This window comes from Salminus brasiliensis, chromosome 6, assembly GCF_030463535.1.
Source record: "Salminus brasiliensis chromosome 6, fSalBra1.hap2, whole genome shotgun sequence".
Taxonomy (NCBI): Eukaryota; Metazoa; Chordata; class Actinopteri; order Characiformes; family Bryconidae; genus Salminus; species Salminus brasiliensis.
This window is the reverse complement of record NC_132883.1, coordinates 16,801,096-16,822,427: the sequence shown is the minus strand read 5'-3', so window position 1 is coordinate 16,822,427 and position 21,332 is coordinate 16,801,096. Positions and strand designations below refer to the sequence as shown.

The 21,332-nt window shown below is 44.7% G+C and overlaps 1 protein-coding gene across 3 annotated transcripts in view; it reads left to right on the top strand.

Moving 5' to 3' along the window:
- Positions 1–218: 218 nt before the first annotated feature.
- The window catches only part of ptch1 (patched 1), a 62,566-nt gene continuing 41,452 nt past the window's right edge, over positions 219–21,332 (top strand). For 2 of the 3 annotated variants that reach the window (XM_072681854.1, XM_072681855.1), the window contains exons 1-5: positions 219–865; positions 2,011–2,203; positions 19,662–19,851; positions 20,088–20,157; positions 20,254–20,345. In XM_072681854.1, the coding sequence (XP_072537955.1) occupies positions 698–865; positions 2,011–2,203; positions 19,662–19,851; positions 20,088–20,157; positions 20,254–20,345 (713 nt within the window). In that variant the 5' untranslated portion in view covers positions 219–697. The remainder of the gene's footprint in view (positions 866–2,010; positions 2,204–19,661; positions 19,852–20,087; positions 20,158–20,253; positions 20,346–21,332) is intronic. The other variant, XM_072681853.1, reaches the window with a different exon arrangement.

The window sequence follows — 21,332 nt, the reverse complement described above, 5'->3', positions numbered from 1 at the left end:
GTAGAGGGGCCGGGCTTCTTTAAGGCTCCCCTGAAGTTTGAGATGCACACGCGAGAGTTTCTCGGCTTGGGTGGTCTCTCTACTTTGGTGAGCTGTTGCTAAGCAGCTAATAATAGTCGTGTTTGCTGAGTAATTTTTGCCCTTCTGGAACCAATCAGATCCGAGGAACTGCAGCCATCTGACAGAGCTGGAGGCGGGCTCTCCGGCCCTTTCTCTTTTTTTCCCTCGTCCTTACCCCTCCTCCTCTGTCTCCGAATGGAGAGTGCTCTTTTTTCCTCATCTATTCAATCTCAGAGATCGCCGTGTCCCGCGGCCCGAGCCACACCGCGCACAGCCCGCAGAATGCGCCGACCGCAGAGCGAGCGAGCCCGCCGCCGATCGCCCGGAGAGCGCCGCCTCCGCCTCCGCCTCGCCTTGTGAGCAGCCCCGAGAGAGAGAAAGAGAGAGAGACAGAGAGAGAGAGCGAGCAGTGGACGCGCGGTGGATGCAGGAGTCGCAGGAGAGGAACCTCCGGATCGCGAAATGTTGGAATGGAAGGCGCAGACTGTGACTCGCCGTCCCAAACAGGAGTATGAAGTGCTTTGTGGCTCCGGGATCGCCAAGAGAGAAACTCTGTTGCCTTCGGATAGCCAGACGCGCTCGCGTGGGGATATACTACTAACGTGGATAACGAGAAGCCCAGCGCAGAGCGTGCAACATGGCCTCGGCTGTTAATGTCTCCTCCGAGCAGGAAAACAGGGACCCCGATCGGCCGGGGTTAACGCGGAGGAACAGGGGCAGCAGCCGCGCAGCCGCCGCGGATTTGGAGTACTTGCAGCGGCCGAGCTACTGCGATGCCGCGTTCGCGTTGGAGCAGATCACGGAGGTGCATTGGCTTGGCTGGTTTACGTGATTTACGTGAGAGTCGGTGGGGGGACAGCCCTGAAAACTCACCCAACTTTTGTTGAGTCGCTGTAGGTAACGGTCTAGCGGGGGCACCGACAGGGCTGCCGTGTAGAGGACGCTCAGGGGTGCTAATTTAGGAGCAGGGCTCATTTCATTAGCGTCCACAGTGTCTTCAAACAGGCGCCCATTCACGTTTTCTACGGGCTAGCTAGCTGTTAACTGTCAGACGCGAGCGAGCGAGCGAGCGGGCGGGCGAGCGAGCTACGCCGCTACCCGTTAGCCCCACCTAGCCTGTGTGCTGCTGACCGAGCCGCGAGCACGCTAACCCGCTCCGCACACTGCTTCCACACACGCCTCGGCTAGTCGGGCTTTTCACGATAGTATCTACGCGGGGAGTAGTTTTCCTCCCGTGCTGCTGAGGCAAAATCCATGTGGCTGCCCTCTTCCGTTCACAAATATTGTCGTAACTCCCTCAGTGATGGCTGCTCCGCTTCCACCCCTCACACGGCGTCGCGCGGCTCTATGGCAATGAGCGTAACCCACGTGCACCTCTGCGTTTATCTCAGTTTGACGCCCGTTATGGGGGTCGAGATCACGGCAAACGCTTCAAGCACCCCCCAGAAAGTTCAGAACTGGCCGCAGACCCCAACGGAAGCCTCTCGGTTGTCTGCTAGGCTATGTGTGTGGCACAAACAGCCCTCACTGTGAGCACTAGTCTCCCCCAGAACTGGAGCACGAGAGCTCGTGGGTGTGTGGAGTCTAGTAACGCGGCTCCGTGCGACCGTTAGGCTCGTGCTCTCGCTGTGTACATAAACACAGAGCGTGCAGATGGGTAAAACGGTCGTAGTTAGGGGGTTTGGTAGAGTTTCGACCACCTGTGCTGTCACAGATAGCTAGCTAGTGTTGTTTATGCTCGCTGCCCCCTTACCACCACCACCCGCTACTCCCCTACCTGCGGCAGGCAGCTCTTACAGGATACATGAGTTCAAATTCTCCGACCCGACCAGTGTTTTCCACACAGCTTTAGTCCGTTTCCAGTGAAAGCCAATTAATACCTGGTTCTTTTCTGTCTGTGTGTGTGTGTGTGTGTGTGTGTTTTCTCTGTGTGTGTGTGTCTCGTCGTAGGGTAAGGCGACTGGAAGGAAAGCACCGCTGTGGCTGAGAGCACAGTTTCAAGGACTTCTGTTCAAACTCGGCTGTTACATACAAAAGAACTGTGGGAAGTTTTTAGTCGTGGGCCTTTTGATATTCGGAGCTTTCGCCGTCGGTTTAAGGGCAGCTAATCTCGAAACGGACGTGGAGAAACTCTGGGTTGAAGGTAAGACCCTCTTCTATCCCCCCCCCCCTCCCTTTTTCTCTTTATCACAGCGTTTTCTTTCAAACGTGTATGCGCAGACGGTGAAGCTGTGGGTGGGATGGTGGTCTGTCGTGCGAGCTGGAGGAGCTGTTTATTGTATAGACAGCCTGGCACAGATCCAGAGAAAAGCGTGGAAAAAAAAGAACCCCCTCACATATTGCTATAGCTAGATTTGATGATTTTGACCACCACCGGTTCTCGGGTGCAGATAGGCGGTTTCGCACGAACCGTAACACAGGTTCCCTCACGGCCGCGACGCTCCTCCAGACCGTAATAACGCCGTTTTCTTTTAGGAGAGAAAAGTTAGTCAAAGCCGCCATTTTGTGAGTGTGTGCGAGAGAGAGAGAGAGAGAGAGAGTGTGTGTGTGTGTGTGTGTCTGCCTCCAGCAGCTGAATGTGATCCGCGCTGCTCGCAGCCTGTGTGTGGTCCTGTTTTTTTGGACAGCTTTCAAACCTTTCCACAAAGATTTGTCTCAGGGTTAAAGGAGGAAGAGAGCGAGACGCGGGCTCAGCGCGTAGTCCTCCGCCGAGCCCCGCTTCAGCCTGCAGAGCGGCGCGAGCCGATTTTTGAGCAATTTGCTGAGTTGTGTGAGTAAGTTGGTGTGTTGTGAAGAGGTTGGGGCCCGTAGTGCGGGTGGTGGTGGTGGTGAGGGGCTTTCGGCAGGGGAGGGGCGAGCTGCTCCTTTGATCCACATTCCTGCAGTTTTGAGGAACTCTCGAAAGCGCCAGTCGCTCGAAAACGTGGAGCGTGTGTTCATAAACACGTCTGGAAAGTCCTCCCGTTACCTGCTGCGTTACTTGTGCGCAAGCGCGTAACGGTAACTGGCCCTTTCCTGCGTCATGATGGTGCTAAAGGTTTACTTGGGGAAGGGTGGTCTGCAGTGAGAGCTTTCTCTCATTGAGGATTTTGAAGCCTATAAACGTACACGCATGAGAGCAGGGTGTTCACGAGCTTTAAGCTTACAGAATACACCTTTTATGGAAGGAAATATGCTCAAATTGCACTATGTGTTGTAATTGGGCGTAATAAATCATATGCATTGTGGTATTAAAGCTAGGTGTTTCTCTTTCTTAGAAGGAACATCTGCACACGGCGATACTGGATGTATATCGATATTGGCAGATGATTACTTTCAATAAACAATATTTAACGTTGGATTGTGAATTCGAGTAGCTTTGGTCCAAATGTTTGGGCCAGCATCTGCAGATATATGGGCAAGAAAAATATTGGACATTGGCCCAAAATTTTAATAGCAGCGCATCCCTACAGCATCCCTACAGCATTCTCTAAGCAAGCACAGTCACTTCATTTGATGTTCTTTCGACTGGCTAGCACTTTTTGCTGGACACACGCGCACACTCGCACACACCCCCTCAAAGATCCAGGTTGAGAGATGTGAGAGCTGCCAGATGTAGGAACATTTGAAATCTGTTTGGATGAAACTCCACAGCTGAGGGATAGATCAGTTCTGGCTGTCCAGGGTTTTTGGGCCGCGAGATGTCGGCCCCGTGTCCATTAGGATGCGTGTTTATGTTTCGTTTGGAACAGTCTCGCTGGCGACCTCCAAATGACCCTGTGATGGATCTTTGTCTCGTACCTTCCCCTTAAGTTCGGCTTGAATGGGATTCAGTGTGATGTCATCTTGGCTTTCATCACTTGCCATTTATGGCTGTGTGGTCCAACAAGTATAATTTGTTTGGTTGCTTTACAAATGTTACAGTTCAAATTGATGTGATTTGTGCCTTTAAGGTGTTTTCTCTTCTCCAGAATGGACCACATTGACTCGCACTGTTTGAGAAAATCAGAAAGGCAGCGGGAATGCCATAGGCTGAATAGGAATAGAGGGCATGTTGGATCACAGCCTGTAATATCCAAATTATAATAAATAATAATTACGAAGAAGGGGCAGTTTAATTTGCATTGATTTAGTGCAGAGATTAGTTAATGCATATATATACACCCAACTTTAGGTGTAAGGTGTGAAAAAAAAAAAAAAAGCCCACCCCACATCCGACTGGAAGGAAGATTTGTTGGTAGATACGTGTCAAATGTACCACCTCAGTGTTTACCTAAAAAGCCATGGAATGAAGATGTCTCTGGAAGCAGCATTTTTTTGGGCCGTGACTTTTGCATGCAGCAGCAAGGCCTGTGAAGGCTTTCGGAAGTGGTTTATACAAAGCTTCAGAAAGATGGGAATCAGGACTTGTGTCTGTCTCTCGTTCTAAAATCCACATTGCCACCTGACAGGTGGTCTTTTCTTCACACGGCAGAGTGTTCTGCCTGCTTTTTCAAAGGCTGATAAGCTTATAAAGCAGCGTCTCCTGTGAGCTCAGATGTTTCCTCTCCAGTAATGAAATGAAAAGCATTTGTTTTCTTTACTTTGAATGGTCAAATTCTTTAGATTGTCAGTTTGAGGTGTGATCCAACCACCCCTAAATGTCATGCAGAGCTGGAAACAAGGATGTTGTTGGATACTGGATTTCTGGAAAACACTGGAGCTCAACATTATGAGCAGCGGCCATATTTTTGGCATTCCAGGTTTACAAAAACACAGCCTCTTTTTTTAAGAAAATACCAGTACCGTCTGAATTTAATTAAAACAGTTTGACATAAACATTTGCCTTCCTGTAGACCATCAACCTGCCCCCCCCCTCTTGCTCGGTTGGTGGAAAGGAACTCCCCCTGCAGTGAAATCATTGAGATATTGAAGCTTGGGCTGTCCCATTCTCTTCTAAACAGGAGAAGGGGGCATGAAATAGGGGGCCACAAGGCTATGTCCCTCAGGGCCTGAGGTCATCAAGTGGAGACTCCACTATTTAAAAGCTCATCTGATACTGGCTGAAAGAGCCTTGTGCAGAGTGAGGGGTTCCAGCTCAGGCCAGAGATGGAGAGAAAGAACCCATGAGAAAAAAAAGACAGGCACCATTATGCAATATTTGCTTCATTGTTGAATGATGTTTGTAATTAAGAAAGACCAGCAACGTGATAGATGTACCCAGCAGAGGGCAGTATGATTTTATCAATGATTATGATCAATATGACTATCACAGATTTCAGAAGCATGCCACTGATTCAATGCAGTCTCCCATGTTTAACTTTTGGACCTAAGCTCTTACACTGAATACTGTCACCTACTAGGTGCCTGTGTGGTGAAGTATGCCCTGCATTTTTTTCTGCCTCCCCGTTCAAAACATGATGGACACTGATGGCTTGCTTATTTTCCTGGTATTACTTGAGAACGTGTGAAATGTGAGGCATATGGTTAGAAAACCCATGTTCTCTTTTAATGTGGATAAAGCAGCCAAAGAATGCAGCCTCCCCATTCTGTGGTAAGGAGAGCGGGATCCGATTGAATTATCCCTGTTTTGATGTGCACGGGAAAGCTTCGCCACACATGGTTGAACTGGAAGAGAAGTATGCAGAGCCCTCAGGGCTTCAGGTCTTAAGCCGGCAAGGAGGAAGATGAGGAGGAGGCCGGACCAGCCTGAAGCTGGGTGGCCTCAGACTCCGCGAGTTTGTGGGTGTACAGTCTCCAGTCTCCCTCTGTCCTTGACTTACCCGTTGTGCTGTGCTTGTATTAAACACCACTGTCTCTTTTTGGAGTGGTTGTAATTAGAGGGGTTGGCTTGGGATTCCTTGGCTGGCAGCACATAATCTTCTCCAGAAGTATATTAAACGGTTATACTGCAGGGGCCTATGTTTAGGCCAGTTCAGTTTTTCACTATTATAACTTAATAACATGCAGATTAGTTTCATAGTAGTGACCAGATAATGCATAGTAAATAATGCATAGACAAATAAGTCAGAAAGAAATACTCCAGTGTTGTTGTGTTTTTATTTTTTTTTTCTTTCAATTTGAAGGGGCACTCTGGCAAAAAACAAAAAAAAATGCTTATCTGCTGTAAGCATGCCTGCTTGCCTCCAGCCATGTTGGCACGGAAGTCTTGAGATTGAGATGTAACTGTTTAAACACTTGGAAACCCCCGTACAAGTGCTTTGAGGCAGTACATGACAGTGGGCTATTTAAACAGTCGAATATCTTATTGCAATGAAGGGGGGGGGTCAATGACTATACAATTGAATTAATCACTTATCCATAGCACAGAGTGACTGATATTTGAATCATGTTGCAGCAAGGTAGCCATTCAGAGTCTTACCAAGGAATTGGTGTAGAGCAGTGTGCTTGGTGGTGTTACCCACTACGCTACACAAACCAGCAGCCGTTTATGTAATGTATGTATGTATGTATACAAAACTTTCTCTGTACTGTTTCTTATGATTTATACTAGAGCTGGGCGATATTTAAAGCCTTTTTTACCCAATATCAGGATACATCAGTAGCGACAGATTCTTATAAACTACTATTCAGATACTCTCCAGTACTGAACACAGTGATTTTTTATTTATTTATTTATTTATTTATTTATTTTATTCAACATCTGCTGCTCTTTATCTTGTTAAAGCAATCTAATTACACTGTTGGTAATGAAACCTGCAGCTGATCAGTGTTTATTTAGCACTAATAGTATCCTCCATATGCTTAGAAAAGCATATTGTTATCACAATAACAAAATTGATCCTGATACAATAAAATAATTGTCATATTGCCCAGTTTTAATTCATACTGTCCTATCTATCTGAATTTGACGATATGTAACGTTAGCTGACATCACTAACTAGCTTATCTGCCATTTGCCGTGGTCGGCTGTGCGAGGGAAAGCTGCTTGTCCTGAAGCTTGTTGTAACCAGTTTGTATGAACATAATGCAGCCCAAGGAAAGAGGTGTTCTTGTTTACACTGGTCATGTATTCTCAGTGTACTCTAAGTGTGTCAGGAAGTGTTATCCACCCGGATGTGAGTTTGTTATTGTTGTGACCTCAAGTGAAGTCACTGTATACATTTTTCTTTGTTTACTAAGACCAGGAAAGCACTTCATCAATCGCTGTCATGCTGTCAACCTAAAAACTTTACAGGAGAAAAAAAAAGTCATTTAAGTCATTTTGTAGTCTTTTTATTGGTCCATGAAATTTGCACAGTATGAATAACAGCTACCAGATATGAATTATGTCAAAAAATGGCAAAAATGTTGAGGTTTTTGCATGATGGCAATGGTATGCTATGAATGTGTCAGGTAGAGACTGAGTAGATTCCTCTAAATGAATAGCTAAATAAAAAGCTTAAGGGAGTACACTGTAATGCAGACAGTGGACTAGATGTTTGACCTGCACCTTTTTTTTTATATTGCTCCTACAGACTTTCATTACTTACCAGCAAAGTGGAATAGCAGACTGTTGAGGTTTACTAAACAATCTACAGGTGTTATTATTTTATAAGGATGTGTTTATAACGTCTCTTCTGGCATGTGTATAAAAGCTTTACCTTATCAGTTTGAAAAAGGCACCAGTGTGTGGAAGACCGGGACAAATGGAGCAGTCCCCATTCACAACCGGCATCCTGACAAGGCTCCAAGTCCTATGTTTATGTTCTGCATACCTCCGCCTGGTGTTATTCAAAAACCAGAGACACCAGAATGTCTCTCTCGCTCTCTCATACTTTCTCTACTCTCTCTCACCTACCCCAGCCCCCCCTGCCTCCCACTCCTCTTCTCCTCCTCGCTTTTCTTCCGAAACCTTTCCCCACACTAAACACCCTCCCCCTACTCTACCCTCTCCACCCCCTTACAACCCCCCCCCTCGAAAACCCCCCTCCCTCCCCTCCTCTCTTGGGAGTCCAGCCCTGGGATGCCAGATGTATTACAGAGCGAAGCACAGCAATGTAAACACTGTGTCTTGCCACGGATGCCGGGTGGTCCGGCCCTCCCCCTCTCCTCCCTCCCTCTTGCAGCAGCCAAGGGGCGGAGGGGTTAGGCAAGAGGGAGCGAGAGTAAGAGGGAGAGAAGGAGAGAGAGTGTGAGTTAGTGAGCGAGCATGAGTGAGAGGGGGAGGGTGGTGGAAGGAGCATACTAGCTTTAGTGTTAGTTGTGTTTTTGGCTGGATGGCTAGCTTCTTCTTCAATCTGGTGCTACTTAATACTTCACACTGGCCAGAATGGGTTGAGATGTGAGGACAGGGTCTCTCTGTGACTTTTGAGCACCTTTCATTTCTATATGCTGTAAAAAAAAACAAAACAGGTATTTTATCAGAGGCTTGCTGTTTAACTGTTAAATACTTTTATGTTATAATGTTAAATATTATATAACAGTATAATCCACCACACAACCTACATGATCTAAAGGACCCATATGTGTTTCCTGTTGAGCTAAATCAGAGTTGTTATAAATAAGGAGACCGGCCACTGTTGAAGTATGAATGGAGGTTCTCATAATGCTCAACATGACGTCAGTTTATGGATAAAGTTTAGCCCTTCAACCAAAAGAACCAGTCAGCTTGCTGGATATGCTGTGAGCCGCGAAGGATTGTAGGCCCCCCTCAATGTGGAGATCTGCACAAGGGCAGTAGCCAGAACAAGACAAAAAAATGCTACAGATTATTAATGATATTCTAGTCAGATTTTATCAGTAGTTTAAAATATGTTTTCGAAAAGGTACCTTCAGTTACCTTCAGTTTCAAGTATTTAGGCCTTCCGATTCATAAAGATGGGAGCCTGGTCTCTTGTGACTGGAAATAACTGCCCAGCGGTATTGCAAAGACGGCAGTCAAGGATATTGGCTAAAATCAGTGGACTACTCCCACATAGAACCAAAATAATCTTCAAAAAATGATATTTTGTTTTGCTGTAAGTAACAAAATAGGCCAATAAGATGGTATGCAAATTAAGCTAATAGCTAATTAAGCCAAAGAATCTTACTTTTATCAGTTCCAAAACATTTGGATGCCTGCAGCTCCAACTGATATCTTATTTTGCTGGAACTCGTGGAGTGTTTGGGTAGGTGCACACTCAAAACCCTCAGTCCTTGGGGCACACACACATACACACACACACACACACACACACACATTCTCTTCTTACTCTTTTTTTTTTTTTTCTCGGTTGCGGTGCGATCTAGTTCATTTGAATAGGGTTTTTTTTTTCTTCAGGGTAAGGGACCTGAATGAAGCCAGCAACGTGGAAAAATCTGGCCATTCAGGCCACTCTGAATGTACATCTCTGGATTGCAGTAAGCTGCATTTGTAGGCAGCGGACTGCTAAATACACCCATTTTTGGGGGCGCAGAGCTGGACAGGTGATTAGCATAATTAGGGGAGAGCAGGCCATACATATGGTAATGCGGTGTGGAGTAAATGGCAGCTGCGGTGTAAAATTTGTGTCAGGGGTCGAGCAGGCTGCTTGGGGGCATTGTGCCACAGCTGCGGGTCAGGAACTCTCTCTCTCTCTCTCTCTCTCTTTTTCTCTCTCTCACTCCCTCTCACCTCTCAAACGCTCCCTCTCTCTCACACACCTCTCACTCACTCTCGCTCGTTGTCTTTTTCATTCCTGTGTTCGCTGATCTCACATACATCACTTTTTCCCCCTCTAGCATCAGTCTGAAGAGTGTTGGTGGTTGGACGGTGTGTGGGCAGTGGGTGCAGGACTTAGTATGCAGAGTTGGTTTGCTGTGAGCGTCACTTTGGACTGAATCGAGACTCTTAATTACTCAGCATCACGTTAGCACATTCAAGGATTCAAGGATTCAAGGAGACTTTATTGTCATTCGCATCACATGTGGTACATGGGGTGGAACGAAATTGTGGTACCCAAGGACCCAGTTTTACCCAGAAGCAGTACTTAAATAAATAAAATATACATAAATATATAAAAATATATGTAAAAATGAAAATAAAATACAGAGAGAAGTAAATGGAGAAGGTAGCAGCAGAGTGTGTTTAAAGTGACTAGTGTCGTCAAAGTGTCGTTGCAGTGGTTCCACTAAGTGGCGTTTAAAAGTCTTACAGCTTCCGGAATGAAGCTGTTCCTCAGTCTGTTCGTTCTACAATGCTTATGGAGACAAATAAAACACAGGATTTTCGCCAGTTAATTAACTGCATTATTGTGCGTTATTGGACTGGAGGGTTACCATATATTGCCAGCATTGTATTATGTTCCAAATATTTCATTAAGGTCATTTAGGTTAATTAAGATTATTGAAGATTGACAAACGTTGCATAGCAGGTTGCTGTAATCTGAAGATCTGCTGAGAAATGGTGCTGGAAGTTGAGATTATCCAGCCAAGTGCCTTCCTAATGGGAGGTATGAAGGGTTCTCTGTAGTGATGCTTTGGAAGAGCCACTTTCACTAGTAGATGGGTTGAAAAGTGCACGTAGAACCTTTTTAAAATGATAAAGAACCTCCACATAATGCAAAGCACTGCTCAGTAACATAGGGGTGCGCAAGCAGGGGAAATCATCGGTGCTGCGTTGGTTCATGGAGTGGGCTTGTGTGAGGGAGAGGGAGTTGGTTCGCGACGCTCTGACCCCGCTCGGGGACTTCCGCGTGACCGCAGGGGGTCTCTCTGAGTTGGGGTCTAATCCAGCTAATCCCGCCCGCAACACAGTCATAAAAAGTGCCTCCCTGTGCCGCCACTGCCACACACAGCACTCCCTCCCAGCTTCGGCAGCCCCCAGAAAGAAACTGAGCCACCCCAGCACCAGGCAACCGGCCCTCCAGAGGCTCCAGGCTGCAGGATTGGCCAGGGCGGGCGTAGTCGGCAGGGTTGGGTGGAGGGAGGCGGAGGGGGAGTGGTGTGGAGCTGTGATGTGGTGTGGTGGTTGAGAGTGGGGGGGGGGGCTTCCTTTTGTGTGGAGCCCCATGCAACCCTCATAGGCAGGCCAATCAAAAGCCGCTCTCCAGCTGAATGGTGAGAATGGCGGTGCAAAGCTTGAAAAACCGGGGGGCGATGGCAGGCCCCTTCCAATCCGCGCTCCCCCATCAGTGAAAAGGGAGGTTCAGGGGTTAATGTTATGCAACAAAGTGAATGGGCCTGGTTCAGGCTCAAACACACACTGACATGCACACCCAATTCACTCATAGCGTTCTCTTTCTCTCCCTCTCTCTCTTACTTTGGGAGAATAATGTGTCGGGCAGACATTATTGAACATCCACACCTACAGCAGCTAAATTTGGGACAACCTGAAGAAATGAGTCTAGAAAGCTACAACAAATGTGAACTGTATGTATGTATGTATGTATACTATATGTATACTAGTTTACACTCTGAAACACAAGTGGATTGACTTGAGCACTTTCAGACACCCGTTGTTAGGGACGTGACTGCAAAGGCAGAGATAGCAGAGCTCTAATGTGGGGAAAAAGTCATCATTTAAAAAGTAGCCAAGGTAAAATATTACTCATATTCAGTAATTGTTTCGCTGCTGGATGTCTTTGCCCTCTTAACACCTCACCAGCCCCAAGTTCATGTAGGCTACCCCAAGTTAATGTAGGCCGAAGTTTTTTTCATTTGTTTCCATTAATGCTTATCAGTTTAATATACTTTTCAATACAGCCAAAATAAAGAGTTCCTGAAAGTTAAGCTGCTTTAAGTTCAGATTTTGTTTGTTTAATGTTATGTTATTTGTTCCAGTCTCTTAAATTAAGTTATGCAGTACCTGTTCGTATACAATTGAGAGACTGTAATTGGCAGACACAATACGGTACTCTGTACTTTTACAGTCCTTATATTTATGGCATAGAAACTACTGAACAGCAGTAGCTAAATGAGTGCTCTTTGGATTTGAAAGCAGTGAATTTCTTTTTTTTTTAAAGGCTGTTTTTACAGGTGGCAGATCATTATGGATGGGTATCGGAAAAGGGCCAATATCAGCAGAAAATGCTGGATCAGTCATCGGAGAGAAAACGAACGATGAGATGCTGTGTTGAGTGTTTAAGTAGGTCGAGCATGATGCTCACGACTGCTTGTAGAAAGTATATTATATACGTTAAATAAAGCCTATTTTAAAGCTCAGTCATTTTTAAAGAAGAAATGGTGCACCCCAATTGGTATTGGTTGGTTGATGCGCAACATTTTAATATTGGTATCTGGAAAACAAAGAAGTGGTATTTTAAATGATTTGTCCCCAGTTTTCTCCCAAGTTGCTCGTAGTCAGTTTCCAGTGCAGTAGGTCTTCTGCCATATCGCATGGCAGCACTGAGGTGATTGAGGACAAAGATGATAGCCAGATGAAGCCTATATTGCTTTTTGCAGACAAAATATGCCCATGCTTCACTCTTTGAAACCATGTTTTCCACAAGTTGCAGACACGAGAGTACATCTTTCGTTTTTGCCGTTTAAGGTTGCTGCCAACTCTCTGCTCAATGCATTTTTAGAATACACATTCACATTTCAGGACTGAAATCATCAAATGTTTCAAAATCTAATTGGTTCCCGCGCTGCAGTATTAATGAAGCATCAATAAAATGTATAATGTATACTGTTTACACTATTTCCAAAAGTATTCACTCGCCTGCCTTCGCATGCATATGAACTTAAATGACATCCCATTCTTAATCCATAGGGTTTAATACGATGTCGAGTCACCCTTTGCAGCTATAACAGCTTCAACTCTTCTGGGAAGGCTTTCCACAAGGTTTAGGAGTGTGTTTATGGGAATTTTTGACCATTCTTCCAGAAGCGCATTTGAGAGGTCAGACACTGATGTTGGACAAGAAGGTCTGGCTCGCAGTGTCTGCTCTAATTCATCCCAAAGGTGTTCTATCGGGTTGAGGTGCAGGCCAGTCACATTCTTCTACACCAAACTCACTCATCCCTGTCTTTATGGACCTTGCTTTGTGCACTGGTGCACAGTCATGTTGGAACAGGAAGGGGCAGTCCCCAAACTGTTCCCGCAAAGTTGGGAGCATAAAATTGACCAAAATCTTTTGGTATGCTAAAGCATTAAGATTCCTTTCACTGGAACTAAGGGGCCCGAACCCGCCTCCTGAAAAACAACCCCACACCATAATCCCCCCTCCACCAAACTTTACACTTTGCACAATGCAGTCAGACAAGCGCTGTTCTCCTGGCAGCCGTCAAACCCATACTTGTCCATCGGATTGCCAGACAGAGAAGCGCGATTAGTCACTCCAGAGAACACGTTTCCACTGCTCTAGAGTCCAGTGGCGGTGTGCATTACACCACTGCATCCAATGCTTTGCATTGCGCTCTATTCCATGAATCTCTCTACACATTGTTCTTGAGTTAATCTGAAGGCCACATGAAGTTTGGAGGTCAGTAGCAATTGAAGAAAGTTACCGACCTGACCCTGCCCTGTCATTTAACATGGCCTACCACTTCATGGCTGAGTTGCTGTCGTTCCCAATCACTTCCACTTTGTTATTATACCACTGACAGGAAATTTCACGACTGGACTTGTTGCACAGGTGGCATCCTATCATGATACCACGCTGGAATTCACTGAGCTCCTGAGAGCGACCCATTCTTTCACAAATGTTTGTAGAAGCAGTCTGCATGCCTAGGTGCTTAGTTTTATACACCTGTGGCCTAGGAATTGATTGCAACACCTGTGTTTATTGATTTGGATGGATAAGTGAATGTTTGGCAATATAGTGTATGAAAAGAGCATTGTGCATTTTTATTTAAAAATAAATTAAGTTAAAATTAAATTAAAATAAATAATGTACAAACTATACCAGGAAAGTGATTTTAGACAATCTGAAGTGTCACAAAAATGACCTGCATTGCCTAAAACAACCATATTCCTTTGGCAGTAAGTCTGGAAACAACCCTGTTACACTCTTAAGGCTTTCTTCATGGCTGCCTCTCAGTGAAAGTGTCAGGTGGAGATTTAACCAGGATGTTATGGGTTAGCTAGTAGTTAAATCAAATAGGACGAGCTAGCAGGTTCAGTCTGGTTGCAGTCTAACTAGTCAAGGACATGCAATACTCAAATTCAGGTGAAGTATCACCACAGCATAAGGTCCATGTGTGTGGCCATATGCTGGACAGCAGACAAGAACCTGATTTGTTCATACTTGATATTGTGATTTTGCTTACTTTCAAAAGAGGAAACTGCATGTTGTATTGTCCTGTCAAGGAACAGCTGGGAAAGTTGGCGTGCACTGCCTTTGTGGGATTGTTAACTAGTGCTTTTGTACCTAGTACCTCCATATCAGGGCTAAAATGCTGGAAATTAGACTTTTTATTTTTTTATTTTGAACCAAAATTGCATATCTGTACTTGCGGGTATCAGCATCAGCACCATATCAGCAAAAAATGGAACACACCTGAATCCTAATCCACCCTGAAATAGTACACACACTGTTCTATGTGGTGATGTTAACGGTGTGTTTCTCCCTGAGGTGTGGTAGTGTTTTGACCATTTTTACACATTGAACCCTAGTTTGAATTCTCTGGTAACCTTTTGCCTTAGCATATCCTGTGGCGCCCTACAGGGTTCTGTTTCAGGGCCTATGAATCTCCTGTTAATGATGACTATAATGTGGTTATAAGACTGTATAAATAATCGGGGGGGGGGGGGGGCAGTCTTGCTTAGAGGGACTTACTTAAGGCTTTAGCAGTGCTTTACAAACTCATTTCAAAGCTTAGTAGTTTATAAAGAACAAATGTAGAAGAATGAGGTTAAGCTTTGTATTAAAAAAATGCAGCTTTAATGTTAATTTAGTATTTTAGCATTGACTTGATGCCTGTTTAATTGTCAGGTATCTCTAAAAGCGTTAGTTTTAATGCTTTATTAACTCAGTAACGTAAACAAATGACTGAAGGGAATAAGATCTTACATTTCCTCTTTTTCTCGTGCTTCTCTGTCCTTACAGTGTTTTTGCTGTGACTGCACACTGGTGTTAATTTCACACCTGAGGCTAGTCAGTTTGTGGACCCCCCCAAACTCTGGGCACCTCCAGACGAGTATAGAATTCTCTTGGGTTCTAGCCATAATGTGACGTTTCCTGTAATACAGACCCCATCCCTGTAAAGTGAGTGACGTGCATTGTTGCAGGGCCCTTCCTGTTTCCTGGCTAAATCCTGGCCAACGTCCGAGGAGCCTTTCAGCGTTTGAGGACTACTCGGCTCGCGTTCGTCCAGCGAGGAGATCTGTTGTACATTCATGGCTTTCTTGTTGACATCTAAGGCCTTTTCTTCTCTAAATGTCTGTTGGTGTTCCCAGGGCCTCTAAATAAGGAACATGCTAAGCCATTTTAGGACATAATCGACCTGGCCCCAATAACCATGTTGAAGCTACGGTCGAGCTTGGTCAAAGCTGCGATTAATGATGGATATTATAAACATGCCCCTAAAACAAGATCAGATGTGAGCGTGTTTTGGGCCCAGGAAGAAAGACTGCGCTGTCCTAATGCTTGTAGACATTTTTCTCCCCCCCTAGTCTTTCTTCACCGACTGGGTGGTCTGGCCTCAGAGAAACACATGGTTATTTTCATGTTTAATTCAGTTACAATGGCTTCAAAATGCACAACTTATGTCTGTCTTGTGAACTGAAAGCCATTGTTAAATTAGATTAAAGTTGATAAATTCTAACATATTGTTTTACACAGCCCCCTAAAACTTGCCCCAGTGTGAAGCTGCTTAATCTGAAAAGGTTAGGCAGAAGAAATGTTGGTTCTAAATTGTGATTTGATCAGATTTCTGGTCCAAAAGGTACGGACTGTAAATATGACAATTAATAGCTTTTGATGTTTATTATTGAGATATGATAGAGAATTGAGCTCCTACTGTATCAACTGACAAAATCACAGTGATCACAAACTGAGGATCCGGAGCAATCCTGAGGGAATTTGCATGATCCAACAAGCATGAAAAGTTCCAGACAATTTTGGTTAGCACCAGGAGCGAGTTCAGCGGTTACACTTCTTCCTGACAACTTCTTTTGTGTAAAATCCAGCTAAATTGCACTCGTTGTGAGGTCAGATTGAGTCATCACATCACTTTCCAACCTTATTTAAAAGAATTTAGGTATGAGAGTATTAAGTAAGTCTTGCTTTCTGTTACAGCGTCATGGCGCTTGCGATCATAGACTTATGTGTATATGAAATAGATATTGTTAGGGGACTGATAATACACAAGTGTCAAATTTCTGTGGCTTTCTAAAGGCTATTAGACTTATTTCTTATTAAACTTATTTTCAGGTTTAAATGGGCTGGACGAAAAAACATGTAGTTTTACCATCACAATATTTTACAGTACATGCATTACATTTTCTTTTTGGGCATTTATCAGACGCTCTAATCCAGAGCGATTCACGAAAGTGCTTCACTGTTTACTCCACACTGTTTATATTCATAGCTAGTTTGTATGGGCTAGGAATCAAAAAATACCTCTAGCTGAGGTAACCTGGCCTTAGCATTTGTTTGTATCCCAAAAGACTCGCTGCCTTTCTCTGTGTACATTTTAACCAGTTTTAAAACCGGTGTGCGTTCCTCTATTAGAAACAACGATTTAGAATTTTTTAATGCAGCATGCCGCTTACGGTGTGGGACAGGCTTTACGTTAAAATTTCAAACAAATGTTCTTTTCACCTGTAAGATCTACCTAACTTTGGCCAGTTTAATCTACCTTTCTCTCGTCTCTCCTCGTCTCTCCTTGTTCTCCTGACCTCTTGTCAGGTGCCTAGCGATAGGAAGACGACTTGGGCGTCCACTTCCAGTATCCAGCGTTCCAAATTAAAAGCCCTCTGCAGAGTTTTGTATTTGCGACTGCATCTCTTTCATATATTTCTAAAGCAGTAGTAGCGGAAGCGCTGCGCTGTTACTGACAAAATGCAGCACGAGCACCCCTGGTTTGGAATGAACTCAGCCCATTAGATCAGCTCCACTTACCATATAGGAGCACTTTGCAGTTCTATAATAACAGACTGTAGTCCATCTGTTTCTCTGCATACTTTGTTAGCCTCCTTTCACCCTTCATTCTTCAATGGTCAGGAGCATACAGGACCACCACAGAGCAGCTATTATTTGAGTGGTGGGTCATTTGCAGCGCTGCAGCACTGCTGTGTCTGATTCAGTCGTACCGGTGCAATACGCATGGTATATACAATGGTCCTCATATTCTGATATGACTGTGTAATTACGTGGATTGTAAACCGACCTAGAGAGTTATTGATTATCAGAAACAGCCCTGGCATATTTGAATACTGTGAATTAAAGCAACTTTATGTAGCAATTGTTGCTTAAAATAACAGCTTCAAATTCATTTTGATGGTTATAACGTAATAGGGAGAATGGCATCTCTGTCGTTGCGACTTCAAGCCGGAATGCTGTTCCTGCACTATATAGCTTTGTTGAAGCTGCATAACCGGAATCATATTTGTGTAAAATCCTGCATTCTTTGGCAGTCCACATGTTTTTTTTTTTCACTTTAATTTGTCAGCGAATGCACATGTACAGCTGTCCATTAGGGGATCTCACAGTTTGTATTTACTACAGTGATATGTGAACTGTAGGGGGAGCCCTGTAGCAAAAGATACCAGTTCTTGCATAATGCTGCTTTAAGGCATATCAACCGAGCAAGCAACAAATTTCCTTTCGCTTGCAGTGAAAGGCAGGTGGACCGGCACAGCAATGTGGATGGAGCAAGAAGCAGAGCTACAAGTGAGCTTAACCCTGAAAAAACGGCATGGCCGCCCACTACTGAGTAGTTTTTAGCATTTAAAAAAAAACTTTGAGAGGGAGGAGGAGAGCCCCATCCTAAAGCATTGCAGTAATCAAGGTTGGCACGCAATAACGTTTCTGCCTGCTAATCTTTCATGTGGAAACAGAGAGACAGGCGATGTCGCTGAGGGAAGCGATTTGCCGCTTGACGTGTGAAAAACCCCCTTTAACCAGGTTAGTGTGGCGCTTAGAGTAACTAGGACGCCTGTGTGAGCCATACTCCAGAGCTCTCCAGGGTGCTCGATCCTGGAAATGGAGAAGTTTTATTTTCTCTGTGGGCAGGTAGGGCGAGCATGAAGAATCGACAGCTTTGAGAGGCAGCTTGGGACAGCTTTGGACTGCGTTCAGCAGGCCTCTTTGAAAGGCGGCTTTTGTGGCAGTGTGAGCTGCGTGTTCGTGTATCAGGCTGAGGTGTGCCACTTGAGGACTTCTCTGCCCAAGCTCTGTAAAGCATCTCGCGCACACACAGAGACATACACATGCATATGCATACGCATGCACTCAGTGCCACTGATTGCACTCATCAATCATGTGTGTCTGTTTGAGATCTGGCTAGCAGGGTGCGTGTGCACATGCATGCGTGCAAGGGTGAGGCCTTTAAAAGTAAGGCTGCACGTTTTGTTTGCGTTGGAGCGGTTCATGCTCTTCAGTGTGCTTCTCTTTCAGAGCGTTCATGTGCAGTTTTGCTGTAGGTTAGTGCTTACGTTTGCAGCCTATATTACTTACAAAATGTTTTAAACAATACAGAAGCATAGCATATCTCCAAGGTGCTGAAAATTATTTTGAGTGATGTCACAGTTTATTGCAGTGTATTTTGAATATATTGGGAAGCATATCTTATTTTCAGCAGCAATATCATTAACAATAGTGTGCCGTTGTGTTCACATGACTTCCGTACAAGCTCATCCTACTGAACCAAATACAACGTTCAGTGCACTTTTAAATCAATCATTCCATAAATGTTAAACCATCAATCTAGCATTAGTTAAGTTAGCAGAATAACAGTCTGCTGACCACAGAAAAAAACTTCCAAGTCTGACTGAAAAGCCTCATCATCTCCATGGTTTTGGATCTGTAGCCCACTTGCAAAGCTAGTCTTGAATGGGAGTGTATGAGAGAGCTGGTGTTGGGAGTATCGGACAGGCGAAATGAGACTGCCATGTTTGAACTCAGCTTGTGTATTAGCTAACTGAGGCCCAATTCACACACATTTGGAGCACAGAGTCAAGTGAATTGTGTTAGGAGTGTTTTCAGTGTTTTCAGGCACATTTAGTAGACTGGCTTATCCTTGCTCTGTCTTTCAATCTAACTCTCTGTCGCTAAGCTTGCAAATATTTTGCTTGCAATTTGTTTCCTTACCTGAGTCAGTGAGCACCCATAACACCCCACCCTGTGGTTGACTTATATGCACATGGGAGAATGAGCTTTTACTAGCACTACTTTGAACTAGATAAAGAACAGAAATCTTGACAAAGATCTAGACAAAGAACAGACATCTGACACATCAGACATGTCGTAACTTTGAGGCCGTCAGCATTTTTAAATATTACCTTTATACCACCCATATTTACACAGTAAATATCATATATTGCATCAAATCTGCAATGTTCTGCCTGTACATTACAAGAACATTTAATGCAAGATTGTGGGTTCTCTGGCGTTTTTTTGCTATTTAGTTTTTATTGCAGTCCTTGTAATGTGAGGTTTACAAAATTTTAGATTTAATAACACTATTTGGTTTAGATTCTGATCAAAAAGCATAAGTAAGTCCACACATAAGCTGTTCAGTGTCGGATGTGTCTCATTTATCTCTCCCCGTCTCTCTCTCTCCTTCTCGCTGTGTAGTGGATGGCAGGGTAAATCAGGAGCTAAAGTACACACGGCAGAAGATCGGGGAAGAGGCCATGTTTAACCCTCAGCTGATGATCCAGACACCTCGCGACCAGGGTGTCAACATTCTGACTGTGGAAGCGCTAAAACAGCACCTGGACTCCGCCATCAAAGCTAGCAGAGTGCATGTCTCCATGTACAACAGGTATCATCTCACTGTCTTTGTTATGGAAGATACTGCTAATTTAAACCTCACAACCCTGAAAAATGTGAGGCACTTAACTCACTCACTCACTCATGTTTAGCAGGCTGAAGGCTATTCAGCAGGTGGTACTATTAGTTCTACTCAAATAGCTTTGGGTGTTTTCCATCAGTCACACCTGCAAGTGTCCTTGTTTTTCATGTCTGTCACTAACCATATAATTTCACTTTTCATCTCAGAAAATGGAAGTTAGAACATTTATGCTACAAATCAGGAGAATTCATCACAGAAAACAATTTCGCTTACCAGGTGAGAGATAAATATTAAGCATATATAAAGCTCGTCAAGCATACTATGCTACATGGGGACTGGCCTTAAAAAAACCTAATGCCTCTGTCTCTGCAGATCATTGAAAATCTACATCCCTGTCTCATCATTACGCCTCTGGACTGCTTCTGGGAAGGTGCTAAGCTCCACGCAGGCATAGCCTACCTCTCGTAAGTAGCAGTATCTTTACATTCTTTTATGTTGTTCCAAAAACCTCTGTCTTCGGTAGCTTTTTTACGCTTGTTCCTGAGGAAATTATGGATCTTAGTGTAAAATGTGCCGAGGAGTAGTAGGTGAAGAGAGATCTCTAAAACCTTTCTTTAGCCCGAATAAAGAACCGTGAGTTTCTATGAGTGAGCAGTGAAGGCAGTAGGAGGATAAACATTGATTTGGCCGGATCGCTTTGTTGTGTTTGTGCATGAGAGGGCTGCACTGGTCCTCTCTGAAGGCCTCCATTGTGATGGCTCTCTGGCCTGGGCAAACTGCTCTGGGCCCCCCATGCAATTGTTCCCCTTCTGCTTCTAATAGCTCCTTGCAACAGTTTACACTCAGCAGACTTCCCTCCATTCCAGCAAAAGCAGAGCTCTCTGTTGCAGCTTCTTTTCTCTTTCTCTCTCTTTCTTTCTTTCTTTCTTTCTCCCTCCCTGCCTTCCTTTTTCTCCCTCCATCGCGGACGGTAAATAAGGATTTTACTGTGTTCTGGTTGGAGGACTTGGAATAATGACCCAAGCCTGGTTAGGCACATACAATGTGGTCTGAGTCACGGAGGGCCAGCCAGAGGAGCTTGCTCTGAAAGGAGTGAGAGTCGGAGGGAGAGGGAGAAAGAGAGCGAGAGAGATGTGGTAGAGATGGAAGGACAGCTGGTTTGGTGGAGAGCTGACAGCGCAGAATGGTGGAATGGAAGGAGTGGAAGAGCGATAGCGCAAGGTTGAAAAGAGAGAGGGAGTGTGGATTTTGGGAGCGAGGGAGGACATGTGAGGATAGCATGCAGACAGATTTACTGAGGAAGGAAGGGATCTGGTGTAGACGGCCCGCAAGAGCAGGGCAGCAAAAAGGCTGAAAGAGAGTCAATGGCGTAAGAAGTGCTGGAGGTTTGTAAAATGATTCAGTAGGCTCTTAGTTATGGAGAGGTGGCAAGCCATAAGCCTGACCTGCAG